The sequence below is a fragment of the Cyclospora cayetanensis genome, unplaced genomic scaffold (assembly GCF_002999335.1).
Source record: "Cyclospora cayetanensis isolate NF1_C8 unplaced genomic scaffold, CcayRef3 CcayRef3_contig_85, whole genome shotgun sequence".
Lineage (NCBI taxonomy): Eukaryota > Apicomplexa > Conoidasida > Eucoccidiorida > Eimeriidae > Cyclospora > Cyclospora cayetanensis.
Genome location: NW_020312758.1, coordinates 112,192 through 126,830, shown reverse-complemented (window position 1 = coordinate 126,830; position 14,639 = coordinate 112,192). Strand labels below are relative to the sequence as shown.

At 49.1% G+C, this 14,639-nt stretch overlaps 2 protein-coding genes across 2 annotated transcripts; one reads left to right on the top strand and one right to left on the bottom strand.

Moving 5' to 3' along the window:
- The first annotated feature begins 374 nt into the window (after positions 1–374).
- LOC34623852 lies at positions 375–2,173 on the top strand. Its single transcript, XM_022736959.2, has 7 exons — positions 375–438; positions 605–687; positions 785–924; positions 1,214–1,314; positions 1,454–1,528; positions 1,705–1,783; positions 2,053–2,173. Exons 1-7 carry the CDS (start codon positions 375–377, stop codon positions 2,171–2,173), a joined length of 663 nt encoding a protein of 220 aa, XP_022590470.2.
- A 705-nt stretch (positions 2,174–2,878) lies between these two features.
- On the bottom strand, positions 2,879–14,600 carry LOC34623851. The gene is made up of 27 exons (XM_026335908.1): positions 14,504–14,600; positions 13,975–14,369; positions 13,604–13,755; positions 13,162–13,373; positions 12,675–13,029; positions 12,330–12,507; positions 11,646–11,733; positions 11,333–11,522; positions 11,029–11,187; positions 10,566–10,658; positions 10,351–10,433; positions 9,595–9,858; positions 9,164–9,385; positions 8,502–8,678; positions 7,818–7,999; positions 7,523–7,577; positions 7,073–7,214; positions 6,765–6,874; positions 6,357–6,568; positions 5,704–5,853; positions 5,247–5,521; positions 4,947–5,069; positions 4,491–4,690; positions 4,177–4,245; positions 3,794–3,889; positions 3,596–3,694; positions 2,879–3,234 (listed from the first exon to the last, which is right to left on the bottom strand). Exons 1-27 carry the CDS (start codon positions 14,598–14,600, stop codon positions 2,879–2,881), a joined length of 4,734 nt encoding a protein of 1,577 aa, XP_026191693.1.
- Positions 14,601–14,639: the final 39 nt, after the last annotated feature.

Here is a 14,639-nt window from a genome sequence, read left to right as displayed (position 1 = left end):
TATTGTGGGCTACCAGCATTACAATATAATTGGAGTTTGCTAGCAGTCGCGAAGAATATTCCGGAGCCTAGCGCCCCATGCAATTTGTGTATAAAGCAGCATGTAGGCACACGGCCAGACTACAACTAAGACTACTCACAGCGCTGCTGGGTCAGTCTCCCCCAAGCAAGAAACCCCTGGTCTTCTCCTTGTTTCCGTCATATTTCTTCTTTGCTTAAACCATTGTCAGGCCACAGAACACCTTGTTTCCAAAAGGTATGCGCTTTTGCAACCTGGCAAGGGGTGCGGGTTTCGTCGCCCTGTGGTCTCCAACGCCGTCTGTACTGCAGTGCGCCCCTTTCACGAGTACAACTCCTTCAGACATCCGCATCCCGATGGCTCAGCAAGGTCAAGAAGCTTCGAGCCAGATCCATGGGAGCCCCCTCTCTATCGGCCTCGGTGAGGAAACCGGATGAGCGCACGCGCAGGCAGCCAACAGGCTTGCGCTATATGATACTGTCTTAGCTCCGACCTCCATATAGACTGTGGATATGCAGCTGAAGCTTTCCTCCAGGTGTGTGTATATCGGCACGTGGCCAGGAAGCGGTGTGTGTGCGTGGCGCAGACCCATTTTGCTTTAGGCAATTCGATGATCCTAAATACCCTGGGACTAGAATTCCTATGGAAAAGGATGCATTCATGGAAAAGGTACACCTAATTACCGTAGTGTAATTAACAAGAATGGCAACAGTGTTTTCGTGGCCGAAACTGACAGGTATCTTGTTTTTTGTCACTGTGCTTACAGCTCCATGAGGTCCTTGCTTGTGAGAGACCTAAGCTGGTGCCCGGCTACGCTCCCTTCTGCAAACATATTTTTGTGGACAACTTTACAGACGCTAGGGTGTCAACACTACCCATCAATGAAGATAACAAGAAGCTTATTCGGTAGGCCGCCCAACGAAATCCCTTAACAAACAACTGATCTCACTTCATTATTTAAAGGGTGTTTGGATTTGCCAGCTACCAGTCACATCTGCTCATTATGTTATTGACGCAATAATGCAATCAAGACAAAGAATGATTTAGTATGTACGTACGCAAGTAGGAAGTGCGCTTCTTCCTGTTCGTCTAACCTTATGCCGTGGAGCGTAAAGTGTGAGCGGTCCGCCCATAAGTGTATGAGGGCTTTGTATGGTCTTCAGCTCTGTGGTATGAGGACTGCGTGGTGCCTTAGCACGGGATATCTGGCACGGCGACCCGAAGAACTTGCAGTTTTATCCCGTTGGCTTCCGGCCTCTTTAGTCAGGGACCAGCTTATTCGTGCAAAGTACCTCGGTACGCCACATATTCTCTGAAAGATCATACTTCAATTCTGTTGTTGCATTTATTATTATTGCTGATGTTTTGGTATAGTGACGGGGGTGACGAAGTTTGTATTCATATCTCCTTTGCGATATGGCAATTGGGAATTCAGACTTAATTTTGTATTCGCGGGAGCAAGTCGCTAAGGAGAACGCTGCGATGGCTAAAATCGACATAACAGAGATCGGTGAGAGTCATTGCAGGGCTCAAATCAGAGGTTTAGGATGTACGGTCATATGTGTCTGCGAGACTTCTGGGAGAAGATCCCAATTTAACTGTATCCTAGGCTACAATTTATGCACTCCTTGGGTGGCATACGATCATGAAGAACTAGAAGTGAGTGTTCGCTGCTCCGTACCGCAGACCCCTCTGCTCCCGAGTGGTTTTTAATTTCCATAAAGGCGCAGAATGAGCCATTCGAGCTGCCAATGAACCCAATTACGTAAGCAAGACGCACTGCAAAGTTCACTTTCGATAGTACATTCTAACCGCAGATAGGCTGCCGCGTCCTGCTTGGCGCTAGTTAAAGTTTCTCCAGTAAACCGTAGCGGCAATAACCCGTAGAAAGTATATGCCTTCCGCTCCCAAGTAATTTATTTCTGTAAGGTTTCCTGTTATGTGCATCTAGATAGCTTTTTTGGACGTGCCATGTTATAAGGATCACCTGCAATAATAATAATGCTCGATACGATCTGAATGTGTTCGTTTAAGGATAATGCGTAACGCGCTGATAGAGGAGGGTGGCAGTGGCGTGGCCATAGATCGCGGGGCGTATGCGCAGTCAGTCGAGTACTGGAGTAAGCACGTCGTAGTGCAGGAGGATGAAGCTTAGCATTTTGTTTTGAATGCTATGTTTGTCTTCTCCGTCGTTTTCCAAGCGGATTTTTTGGTTCCAAAAGGACAAATTTGGCAACAGCGTTGCTCGACGGTTTGCTGACCTCGAGGACATGGTGAGCATATCTGGATTCTGCAATCTGCCAAGCAAGTCGAGCCAGTGGAGAGCTTTGTTGGTAAAATAAGCGCAAAGGGGCAGTTTTTGGAGCTTCTTTGTACTAAATGGCCTTCTGGAGCACCATGTTTGATTTGTTGTACGTACGCAGCAGCGTTTTGGTGCTGTTTTCCTTTCTTTTCCGTTCTATATAAACTGATGCAATCAACTTTTCAGCCTGGAGTGCACTGCATTGTAGAGAACACTCCGCGTGACCCTTTCTTATTTCTAATCTAATGTACATACAATGTATTGACTATATAACTCCAGTGGAGGTGACCTGTATTGTACGTCGTTCAGTACGAAGCGTGGCCGTCCAAATAGTTTATACCTGCAGAAATAGCCCCAAACATTGAAAATCTCATAGAAGCCCCATGGTGTTGCCCAGTGCACCCTGCTTTAGGCTGGTAGTGGGACCTTTGCCTGTACTGTTTCGGGTCCCTTATAAGTATTTTGCTGTACATGCATCCATCTGCCGATGAATCACAAAAATGAACGGAGCAAGTTGAATGTGCCGTCCACGCGATTCGACAAGCAGGTGGGTGATTATCACCCTCCAAGGAAAGGCACTTTGTCCGCCGGCTGCAAACACTCAATACATCCAAATGCTTCAAGTTCTGAATCGACCTGGGTCTTTAAAATGTTTCGCATGACGCCATACGCAATGGGCGAGGCATTCGCAGTGAGCTGATTGCTGCCTCCGAAGCGTTGCTGAGATAGCCGGGCTGCCGTGCTCATGCTCCTCCATGGGGTCTTGCCCGATATACTGCCTTTCCCCATAGTCGGTTTCTTTAGGTAGTGTTCTTCGACTGCGGCAATTTCGCTCCGACGGTAGTTCGCACTGTCGCCTCGTCCAGCGACCAAGTCGTCATCAGACCCTGTGTATTCTACCAGGTCACTATCCCCTTCAGGCAACTCGCAGGCACATTGTACTCTTTCAATGCAAGTTATCACATTTTGCAGTTCGCTGCTGTGGCGTTGCTGAAGATAAACGCCCTGACTAGAACGTGGCAATGGAATTTATGTAGCATTTTCAGTCATGCTGCAATGCAGCTACTGGTACTCCCCAAGAATGCGTTTAGTGCAGAGAGGATACATATACATCATTTAGTCAACTGTTCTCACAGAATTGTGCATTGCTCTTGCTCTACGGTTTCACACAGATACACGCAACGAGTGGGAGTCTCGTGACCGCGCCAACACATACACTACTGTAAAATTAAACCAAAGTATCTTTTTTTTTACGAGCAGGGGTTTCGATCCCACCGGTGGTTTGATTCCCGGCGTATGCCGGCCCATGTTTTGTCTGGGACTGTTTGGAAAGTGTGAAGTCTAGCTGAGAGCGCATGCTCCTTAACGCAGACCCTGAGCCGTTGAACACAAGGGCATATGCAAAAATAACGAAACTAGGTCCCTCACCCTGGGTGTATATATGACGGCCGATGAGAAGAAAGGAGGGCTCACCAGTCCAGGTCGTCGCATTTACGAGTTCGTCACACCGGGTGATCCCGACCATCAGATCGAATTGCCTAGGTGAATTGATCTCATACTCAAAGTAATCTGAAAATGGCAAAGACTCAGCAGCATAAAAGAATTAATGGCGTTCACAGGGCCTAGGAAGAGGTGGAACATAACAATGCTAAAACTATTACTAATCCGAAGCACCGAAACTAAGGACATGACGTAAAGAGAAAAAGTATACCTCAACGCAGCTTGCCAATTTGGCTGAAGGTTAGAGGGTCGTCCTATATTCAAGCATTAATGTGTTGGTGAACTTTCAATGATTTATTGCCTGAGTGAATATGTAACTGAGTCGTGAGTCCTGTCTCTGCAAAATCAAGGATTACCGTCAGTGCTCTCGGGCATCTGCTCCCTGCTTCTGTTGATCATCCGTTTTAGGATAAGTTTTCGTGACACTGCACAAATCCACCACAGATCTAAAGCTGAACACGCATCTGGGTGCCCGCACCCACTTTAGCATGATTCACCTATTCAGGCACAACGTCTGTGGACAGGTCCCTTCCGAATAAAGCCTTTTGAAGGCAAAAGAATGCAAGCTACAGCGTTCCTGGGGTCAGTAGAGTAAGCAGGAAAGAGCCAGTAATTTGTCCGTGAGTTTTGTGCCTGTGATGGCGGGAGTTTACACGGAAGCATGGCGTACCTTCTTCCTCAACCTGTTGTCCACGCATTGCTTGAATTAGAATTTGGGCCTGGCGTTTCCTGTTGAAGTCTCCTGGGGCGAGCGAAATCATCAGTGCTTTTTGCGAAAGCGTGAAGAAGTGACGCATCATGCATACAAGGAAGCGCAAATGTTGCAAGCTTCCTCTCTCTGACAGAATGTCAGATATAAGATCATCCATCCTGAATGATATTATACGCATGGGCGGCTTGATCAGAGCTCGTAATGGCTGGTCGCGGCAACCCCACAACTGGGTAATGCGGTATGGTTTGTATGCAGTTGTAGGGTGCAACCACCCGCCCAATGTCGCCTATTAAGCATAAGGCCCACTAAAAGCCAGCCAACATGAGCAAACACAGATCAAAAATTGAGGGAGGCGACTGGAAGGCCTAAGGCACAGAAGTTACGAGGCTACTAGTGGAAAGGAGAATGCCTTACCAGTTTGACGGGCTCTTTTTACGGTCTTCTAAGCAGCTCATGTAGCAGCTTTTCAGAATGCCATTCAATGACGGGGGACCCTCACAAAACAGCAGCAGTTGCATCATTAGGTCATCATGCTCCCTGCAATACAGAACATTCATTAGTATTGCTTCTATTCCGCCCCGCTCAAAGTTTTAAATTACAAAGACTAACACTGCTGAGTACTACGAATAGCTTTCATGGAACTGAGAGCTTGAGGGTATTGACGTATACAGCCCTAGGATTTACGGCCTTCACTTTAGGGGAAGACAGCCTCACTGAGTAGGCCGCAAGCTGGAGGATCCATCTACCCGAGCATACAGGACACCGCTACTCTGGGCACGGCGGCGCTCTGTGCCTGACACTTTTTGTTGTGAGTAGAACGAAAAAGGATAGTCAGCGATATCTGCTGGTTCCTCGTATGTCATTTTTTCATGTGGTGCTTCATCAGGGACTGGCTTCAACCGGTTGGAGACTGCTGCTGTCCGTCTATGCCCAAAGTTCAAGCGAGGGTAATGCTTAAAATAAACTCTTGTCCTGTCTGCAGCAAAGTGCTGCACGAAACGCGCATCCCGTAGATAGCAAGAACGCTTCAGTAAAATGTATCGGAGCGTGAAGACAGTCCAGATGGTGCAAGAATGCAGGTGCAGTAGCTCCCTTGACAAAAATTACGTTTATTCGGATCTTTTGTGCTGTGCTTGTAGTTGGGGAAAAGCGATCAGCGACAAGGGCTTACTGAGTACTCTGTCTGTTTCTCGCATGGTTCCGGGTCCTCTTCATCCGAGTTTTCGGTGTAACCTAGCTCGTATTCCATCAGACCAAACGGCCTCAGTGCGGGAGAACAGCCTTGAGCCACGCATGCTATGTACACGCGGTGTGCCAGAAGCTGAGGTAATCATACGCACGCTTAAGTACTGCATTTATCCCTTCAACCTCTCTGGAAACCTACAGGTACCGAGAATCAAACAGACCTCGCTGTTCTGCACCTAAACGTGTATTTTCAAGGGTTCAAATTAATTGCGCAGATAGTGTCTGGACTAACTCGCAGCACAGATATCGGAAGAGAGCAGAGTTTGAGCTTCAAAAGCTGCCTAAGTGTAGAGATGATCTGCCGAAGGCGTTGTTTGCGGTCAAGGCCCCGCGGCTGGTGCACTTCGATTAAAACATTGTCTTCTCTGAATAAGAGTCGACGGAAAAGGGCAAGGAACAGCTGTTCAGCGTCCTGAAAGCACCATAGACTCTGTAATATTACCATATTACCGCTTCCTCCACAACAAAACGCAAAACTAGTGCATATCTGCACCGCAATTTCTAAGTCTCAGCGGAGAACGTTACATGGATTAAAGTTAAGGAGCTATGGGGCTCCATTATCAGCTGTTTTTGTCGTACGGCTCTCGCTTGGATCATGCCTTTATCTCTGAAGATTTCCTCGTAGATTGCAAAGTCTTCAGCGCTCAATGGCTTCCATAGCAACGGTTCTTGAAGCTCATCAGGAGCACCGATGGCATCAGCCTTCTCGTCTCTGTGAGCGGAGGCGGACCCCGCAATCTTCAGCGGGGGGTTTTGCAAAGCCAGACAACCAATACTCATTTTAACTTCAGCTGCGACATATTCATTGCAACACGACAGGAGGGCCAATGGTCCGTGTTTCTGGCGCAGTGCTTCTCGAGATTGATTTTCGAACTAATGGGGCACAGTCGCAAGAAGGCCGCCACATTTTAAATATTCAGATTGAATGCGGTTGCAAAAGCTGTTCGCTCACACAGGTGTAGACACTGGGGGCATCATATGGCCTACCTGCGAGGTAGAGGGCTGACATTGTGGCTTCATGGTTCGTGCCGAGCTGAGACTCAAGGCCTGCAAGCATAATCTCCGCCTCTGTAGAGGCATTCTCCAAGCGCCCCAATCTGAAAAAACCAAACAGAAGGAATCCACGCAAACCCGTGGGGCCGTATGCCAGCTATTCATCAACTCAAATAAATGCACTCGCTAGAAAGAGCTATTGTGGCAAACCGAGCTTCGTGTCTTAAATTTTGCTTCATGTTAATCAACCGCTTGGTTAAACACTACAGCAGACCAACCGTTGTCCGGCTCCTGAAGCTCACCGAGCAAAGGCTGTCGCCAACCAAAAACGGCTCATGTGCGTTACAACACATGGCAACTCGGGATTCGTGCTTGCTGCCCTAACGGCATGCTGCAGGATGATGATTGCTTCCGAAGACCGTTGAACTTCAAGCATCGACCGCGCTGCGCAGCTCATTTCAACCCAGCCCTTAGAAACATCCCGTCGTTTCAATGGCACGCAGCGTTTAGGCATCTGAGCAAATTGTATACCGTTGCAGTGCTGTTCAAAAAGAGCCTTCAACGCTACGATTATGATTGAACTCAGATAAGCAAAAAGGCGCAATTTTCTATCAAGTAAACAAAACTCCAGGCAGTGTTTTTTCCAGGGCACGTGGTAATTACAAATGCGCCACCTGAATCTGAAGCAGGCATCACCTCAGCAGCATCACCACTACGTCTAAGGGTCTGGTCCCTGTACACTTGGTACGCACCGACAAGGCGAAGCGCCGCAATTGCAGCCCAGTGAGCGCCTCCAGTATCAAAACACTGCAACGCAGCAGAGAGAAAAGCAAAAAGAAGATAAATTCAGCGATCCAATTGCCAATGTTACAGGGAGCAAAGGGAGGTCCCTGCGTGCAAATGCGCCCTGAAAATGCCACCAATAAGCAACTCTTGAGGAACAACAAAGGCAGCAGCCAACGGTGCTGCATTCGACCAGCGCACAAAATGATAAAACCGCAAGGCAAAGCATGCGCTCGCCTGCACGACACGTGCTAGGTAGCTGACCACAGTTGATATCTTGTGGACGCGGAAAGCATGCACAATCGCAGCACTGAACCGTTTGTTTTTGAAAGCAACCGATGCGAGAAGAAGATCCGCGAGGAGTAATCGAAGTGACATTTTCCCCTCTATGGCGATGAGGATGGGCTTCAAGTGCCTATAGCACACAAGCGCATCTTTAGGTTGAGCTGCAAGCACATCATAACGCAGAGGCCAATGGCAACACGGCTCAGGAGTTTTGTAAGAGCCAAATAGTACGAGAAAAATCGATACAGCTCACAGGACTCCTCCTACCCTCTAGCCATCAGCAGTGGCAAAAAAAGACACCAACTGATTTTGGAACCCATGTTACATCCTAAATAGCATTTCGCACTTCCTTTTGTGGTGCACTGCATATCAATGAGCAGCGCTTCAGCCTGGAGAGAGAGCCCGTCGGGAATCCTTGAGTAAATGTAGTCGGCGATGCCCGCAGCCGCTTTCACTTCGTTGTGCTGCAACATGACGTATGCGGTCTGCTGTAAGATCTTGCCCAGCAGAAAAATATCGTCTCCTGATAACAAAAAGCGCATCCAGCAGAAGCATTCACAGCGTTGAGACTAGACGTGTGGCTATCGCCGATCCACCGCATTTGTTCATACTTGTGACATCACATAAACGGCCAATCGTGCTAAACAGGCACCACAGGCATACCGATTGCCGACTTCAAGAGCAGAGCAAGCGTAAGGGATAGCTTTTTTCTCTTGTATTTCCGGCATTGCCTCAGAGGTGCTCGAGAGTGCTTCTCATCAGCAGCCTCTGTTACGACAGGAAACATATTCTCATCTTCGTCTACTAAATGGCAATATGGGTGGCAAGGGTACCCTGTTCCTGCAAGTTTCATGCATGCGACAGGCAAGCGTATATTGGATATTTCACAGATGCCTCTAATCCATGCGCACGTCCAGGGAATGTCGCGCATGTACTCTCTAACAAAATTACGGCCCGACTCGAGTTGAAGCAACTGATCACGTCGCTTTTGCTTGCCAGCTTGCGTGTGGCTGCTGTAATCATTAGGGCATTTAAACGTGCACTGACGCTGCTGCATGTAGCCTTAGCGTATTAAAAACCAGCATTGCTCACCCATAAGGGCCGATCTTATTGCGCCGCACGTTCCGTGTAACGCAAAGTTTGCACTACCCCATATTTGTTCGCTTGACGCGGGAACTACAAGGCCTAAGATCACACGCACAGTTATCGCAGTTTCTTCACCTACAGTGCTTCTCCGTCAAAAGTCGGGTACACACTTTCACAATCCCCTAGACCGAAGGCCGAGATGGCAGTCCTTTAGGTATTCCGGATGTTCGCGTGCCTACCAGCCTTCATGTTATCGAGCAGCACACTTAAAGATACTCTGCTGGCTCCAGCTTCGGCTGATGCGGCAGCGGCTTGCATCAGTGCAAACGTGTCTGGTGCGACGAGGTGAAGCCTGGGATAGAAACCTCGAACAGCACGAAGTTCCGCAAATGATTGCAGCTCCTTTAGAGTACCAGGAGTCTTCGGCAGTTTGCTGTCTTCATCCTTTGCCTTCTCAGCCTCTGCAGCAAAAAGCAGCAAAAGCATGGGCCAGAAATGTACACGACCTGTCCACGCATGTGCCTGCAAACGCCCACGGTGTCAGGCAGCGAGTGCAGGGGGCCATTTTAAGATAGTCTGGCCGCCGTTTAGTTTTAAGCACACAAGGATCTGAACGTGAGAAACTCCTCGCGACAAGGCCTCTCTAAGTTCGCAGTGGAAATATACTGACCGTCGGCTTCAAGGAAATGACGCATTCGCCGCTTGGTTGATCGAAGCTGTGTTCTCCAGTCTGCAATATCTTTTTCTTCAGCTGTTTCTGCATGGCCGCTCCCCAGGAGAGCCGCGCGGACGTAAGAAATATGAGGAAAGAGGAGGGAGTCACAAGCAGAGAAGGTGGACAAATCGACGACAGAAAGCGGCAGTCGAAGCGATAATAAAACCTCGTTGGATGCTTTTGTTGAGCGCACCGCCACGCGGGAGTCGAATTGAACGCCTAAAACAAGTAGACACAGAAAAAGGCCGCTTTTGATCACTTCGTACCCCGTGCCACTGCTGGAAGCAATTGGGGTTGAGGAATACTAGCTTTACTGACATGTGCAGTTCATGCAAAGTGGAGTCATCACTCGCAGAAACCGATGCCAAGGCGATACACTTGCAAGAGCTAAATTATAGTGCGTGCACGCAAGCCATGGAAGCAAAACAAAGCGCAGTTAGCGTTTGACACAACCGGTGGCTAGGGGGATGCTTCCGTCGTATGCTGAAGCGATCAGTTACTCCACAGCAACTGGGATACGAATTCAGTCAGTGTAGGGGCACCTAGTCTGTCTGTAGTCTGGAAACGGCCCATGAAAAACTGCAGCGTTTACAGCATGCTCAGTTAACTCTTTCCCTTTGTGCTGGTGCAGGTTGATGCGGCGCTAGACGTTATGCAAAGATACGTGAGCCACGGCATGCATGCACTAGCTATACAGGAGGATTGACATACCAAAGTTGTACTCCATGGCTTTGAAAAGGGAAAACGTGCAGACCTTGTCTGGCGAAGCCGATTCTGTCAAGTCAACCTTGTATCTGAAAACAAAAGAGCAGAGGGGGAGTCGCCAAGGGCTTGGAGAGCATGCGCTTTAAAGCAAGTGCCTACTCACGCCTTATCACGTGATTCTATGATAACAGCTGATGCAATTTGTGTGCAGCCATGCGGACCTTTCTAAAGCCAGCGGAAGGATCTGGTGTTGCCAGAAGATCCGAGATTCCTCATTGGTAGAAAGAACCAGGTTGAAGAGCTTAACAACCAGTCTGAAACGTAAAGCACGCAAAACAAAGAAGCTAAGTAACTTATGTTGCGCGCTAGCAATAGGGATTCTTTGGGAAGTAGCTTTAATTTGTCGTAAAATATTCATGGTTCGACGAGCATGGAGGCTGATGTACTTCCCTGTAAGACTACTGTAGAACCAAATTCTAAATAGCAGAACTCGAATTATTGGCAGATAGGTGCCAAAATCAAACACGGCGATGAGCTTTGGAAGTAATATACAGGAAGTTGACTGGCTAGCAGTGTAAGTCATCGAGAGAACTTGCGCCGATTGTTGTGCGTAGCGTGCACGGCAGCAACAGTAGGATCACTGGTCTGGCATTTTTGCGGGGCATTGTACAGGAAGGGCCTCACCGCTGGAGCTCTTCTATGTGGCTTGTTTCCACCCTTCCACTAAACAGTTTCTCGACTTGCATCCGAAACAAACGCTTTGCAGACCGTGCCACGACTTCACGCACAACGGCATCTCGAAACGGGGAAGCCGGACCATGGCTGAGCAGCTGTGCTACATTTCTGCAAGCCAAGGAAACCACAGCAAATACACATGCTCCTAGCAATACACACACTAGCTAGCGAGCACGGCCACTTTTGTGTTTGCTCCCCTTGATTATCGAGTCAGACGGCGCTTAACAGCCATATCCTGGAATGAGAAACTAACCTGATGTTTATCCCGTGGGCATGCAGAGTGTGGGCAATGTCAAATGAATCTAAGAAGTTTTTCTGAAAAGCATTGATGACCGGAATGAGGTCCTGTCTAATCGAAAGCTCCATGGAATGCACAGCCATCGACAGTGCTTCGAGGGAGCCGCGCAGTGTCGTGTGCCTTTGAGCAAACTTTGAAGATTCGGCTGATCACACGCCCATATGCACAGTAGCAGAATCCCTACGTGCGTTCACTATCACGGATGGCTGATTGTGGCTGATGCTTGTAAGGGACACAAGAACCCGCAACACACTGAGGCAGTCCTTACTCTCCGAAGCCTTATGCTGCTCTCTGCTGGTACATGGCAAGGCAACATCGAAGACACAGGAAACAAATGACTGCCGGAACCTTTGCTCCTGCACACAGGAGTACGCGCGCATGGTCATGCACAGAAAGGAGCTCGACAGACCAGTTCCTTGGTGCTTGAGGTGTGACAGCACTTTTCATGAGTATCTTAGGTTTTCTACTAGCGCAACTGTGTACAGGCATCAATAGGATTCGGTTTATCTGGCTGTTAAAGCTAGGTTGATCAGCCGGTGAAGTCTGGGGCAGGGGGAAGGAACGTACTGGCACTACCCTGCCGTCTACACACTTCGGGGGCAGGGTCTCATGCAGATTACGGAATATGCAGAACTGGTCTACCTGAGACCGCCAAAGTGCTGGTGGAGGCAATGCTAAGTCAAAGTCAGACGCGCCGCGGGCGAAGGGATAATCCTGAAGTGACAAACGAAGCTTAGAGGAGCGTGCGCGCTGATTAACTGTTCTTGAGGTGAGTGTAGGTCACATAACTCTCTGGCAGTTGGCCTGTGGCTAATATGCGGCAGCTTCAAGGACCAGCGGTTTCGCATATGCAGAGAGGGTGGCTTCGAGAAACGACCAATGCTCAATCTGGTGAATAGAGTCCCTTGAAGGTGTGCAGAAGCAGCAGGGTAGGAAATCCCTCGGGCCCCACCGCCAGGTTCAGGAAGCGCGCGATGTTTTTGAACTTATTGTAAGTAACGCGGTCGACTTTGTCCAAGGCGTCAAAACAAGCTAGGGGGTTCCCAATACTATTGCACTGCCGAACAAAATCGGGGAGGCACTGCGTGATTTCGGAAACAAGCTCTTCCAAGACATTGTTGGGAGCAGGGCTGCGAAGCACACGTAGACAGCAGCATCAAAATGGCTCAGTATGCTGGTCACTATAAAATCAGTCACCAGTGCATAAGATGCTATATACTCTCATTGCCTGGCGGAACGCTTGCCGTCGAGCCACAGACTGACTAGTTAGCGGCCTCGCGACTTAGACTGCTCTCACCTCAGGGGTATCAACGGCTCTACCATGACAGTCAGGCCCGCATAGTCAACTAAGCATGCGATTGGGAGGCCAAGTTTGGCGCGCTCGAACTTGGACTGGTCATGTACGTTCCACACTGTATCTACCTGTAGAGATAGGTCCCGCCGCTTGCTGTTTCGCAGCTGAGACCAACTGTGGAGACTCAGATCTGTCTGCGTCTTCCGTGCCAGGCAAGTGGCATACACTGCGTCGGCCATGGCCTGGCGGCCCTTGACGTCATTTTGGTATATTTCCCTAGCTACGTATGCCTTGACATTCGCCTGGGGATCCCCCACAATTACTGTCAGCACCAGGCTGTCGAAGGCATACACCTCATCTGTGACAGTGCACACGAGTCGAGGTACACGAAATTTTGCTTCGCAGCAGCGAAAGCAATACCCAGCGGTGGCACGAGCGCCCTCTTGCTACGCCAAATAGTGAGAGCGACATTGATGCCTGGTTTGCTCACCACCAGCGAACTTGGGTTGATAGACCTTCCACATGGTGGGATGGTCCTCCGGTGTAATGCGCACGAAGCACTGGAAAGGGCCTTTGTACGCTCGGTCTGTACAGCTCGCTGGCTGAAATGGTTGTGCGTACGAAGCACGTTCCCCCAAAGGCAGGGAGTGAAGCAGCACCACTGCTGCGGCACGTGCAGCTGCGGCAAAAGAGCCAATCTCGCTGAGGAAATAAAAGAAAGATTCTGCAACACAGCTTTGCATGCGATACATGTAGTTCACATTTTAAAAATGTGGTTGCTCTCGTTTAAAATATTTCCATGGGTTAAAATATTTCCATTTTGCCCATCACAGCTGCAAATCGACAAGAGCAAATTCTGGTGCTAAATATACATTAGCGGCTCCGCTGCAGACGACAAAAAACCTCCCATTTTCGGTTATAGGGAAGCTTACTGGCTCAGAGCAAGTTCTCGCTCGAAGAGGCGCCTTCTGAGCTTATGGGCGACTTCCAAGTCCTGAGACTCACTTAGGGTGAGCACCTGCTGAAACGCCCATTGTAGGCGGTCGTGCCAGTTGCTACTAAAAATGGATTTGTCATTGGGCCCCTGCATTCAGATGCAGCCGGAAAATAGGATCTCGCACTAGGATAGCCGCAAAATTGTGTAGAGGAAGGCCAGGGGACTCCATGATGCATGAAATGTCCTTTTACTGTCCTGCTCGCGCAAACTTCATTTAGTGCATACCCTTAAAAGCCCAGCAGCAACCCTAAAGGGATCCAGATCTGTAGCTGTCCCATCCTTCTATTCAAAGTGAGCGTGACTCACCGGAACAAGATCGTTCTGGATTTGGCTTGTACTAGAGAAGTTTCCCGCTGAATTCGTCTCGTACGAAGCCAATAGAGGCCTGCTTATTGCCTTGGCCATGGAGATCCTCCACCATCTCTCGGCTTGTGCGCTTAGACTTTCCTTTAAACGGTATATCATTTCACTGACAACACTCTCCGAGTCACCAAGGCACGGCGATAATGCCCCTTGGAGGAGGCTGGGGGCCGCAGGCTCTTTTTTTAGCACCGTAGGAGCACCCTCTGAAGCTCCTGGTGTGGGCTGTCCGGTGTATGGCTCATTCTTGGAAGCCAGGGGGACGCCTGAAGACCCTCCCACGAACTCATTAACGAGTTGCTGCAATTCATTGTCAACCCCGTAGTCGAGCCCGAGTTTGCCTGAGAATAATAAACAAGTCAATGGCTCGTTGATAAGCTTTAACAGCCCTACGAGTATTCCTAAACTTAGTAGCGAGGGTTGTCTCAAGAGGTCCGACGCTACTAGCTCAAGTGAGTATCGCTACGCTAAGCACTCCCGTGCTTCAATGTACCACCCTTGGCATCCGCAGGAGAGGGCGAACGACGATGGTCTGCGTCAGCAATTCCGATAATGCCTCCTTGCGACAACATTGATATGCCATCAGTAGCCAAAATACTTCAAAATCAATA

Excerpts from the sequence above, each read along its gene's own strand:
- LOC34623852 (XM_022736959.2), top strand. The coding sequence starts at position 375 with ATGGCTCAGCAAGGTCAAGAAGCTTCGAGCCAGATCCATGGGAGCCCC. Across the intron at positions 439-604 it reads CCCCCTCTCTATCGGCCTCG|ACCCATTTTGCTTTAGGCAA; the intron begins GTGAGGAAACCG and ends TGCGTGGCGCAG. Across the intron at positions 688-784 it reads AGGATGCATTCATGGAAAAG|CTCCATGAGGTCCTTGCTTG; the intron begins GTACACCTAATT and ends CTGTGCTTACAG.
- LOC34623851 (XM_026335908.1), bottom strand. The coding sequence starts at position 14,600 with ATGTTGTCGCAAGGAGGCATTATCGGAATTGCTGACGCAGACCATCGT. Across the intron at positions 12,508-12,674 it reads GAGCCGTTGATACCCCTGAG|CCCTGCTCCCAACAATGTCT; the intron begins GTGAGAGCAGTC and ends TGTGCTTCGCAG. Across the intron at positions 8,000-8,501 it reads GCTCTTGAAGTCGGCAATCG|CTCAACCTAAAGATGCGCTT; the intron begins GTATGCCTGTGG and ends ATGTGCTTGCAG.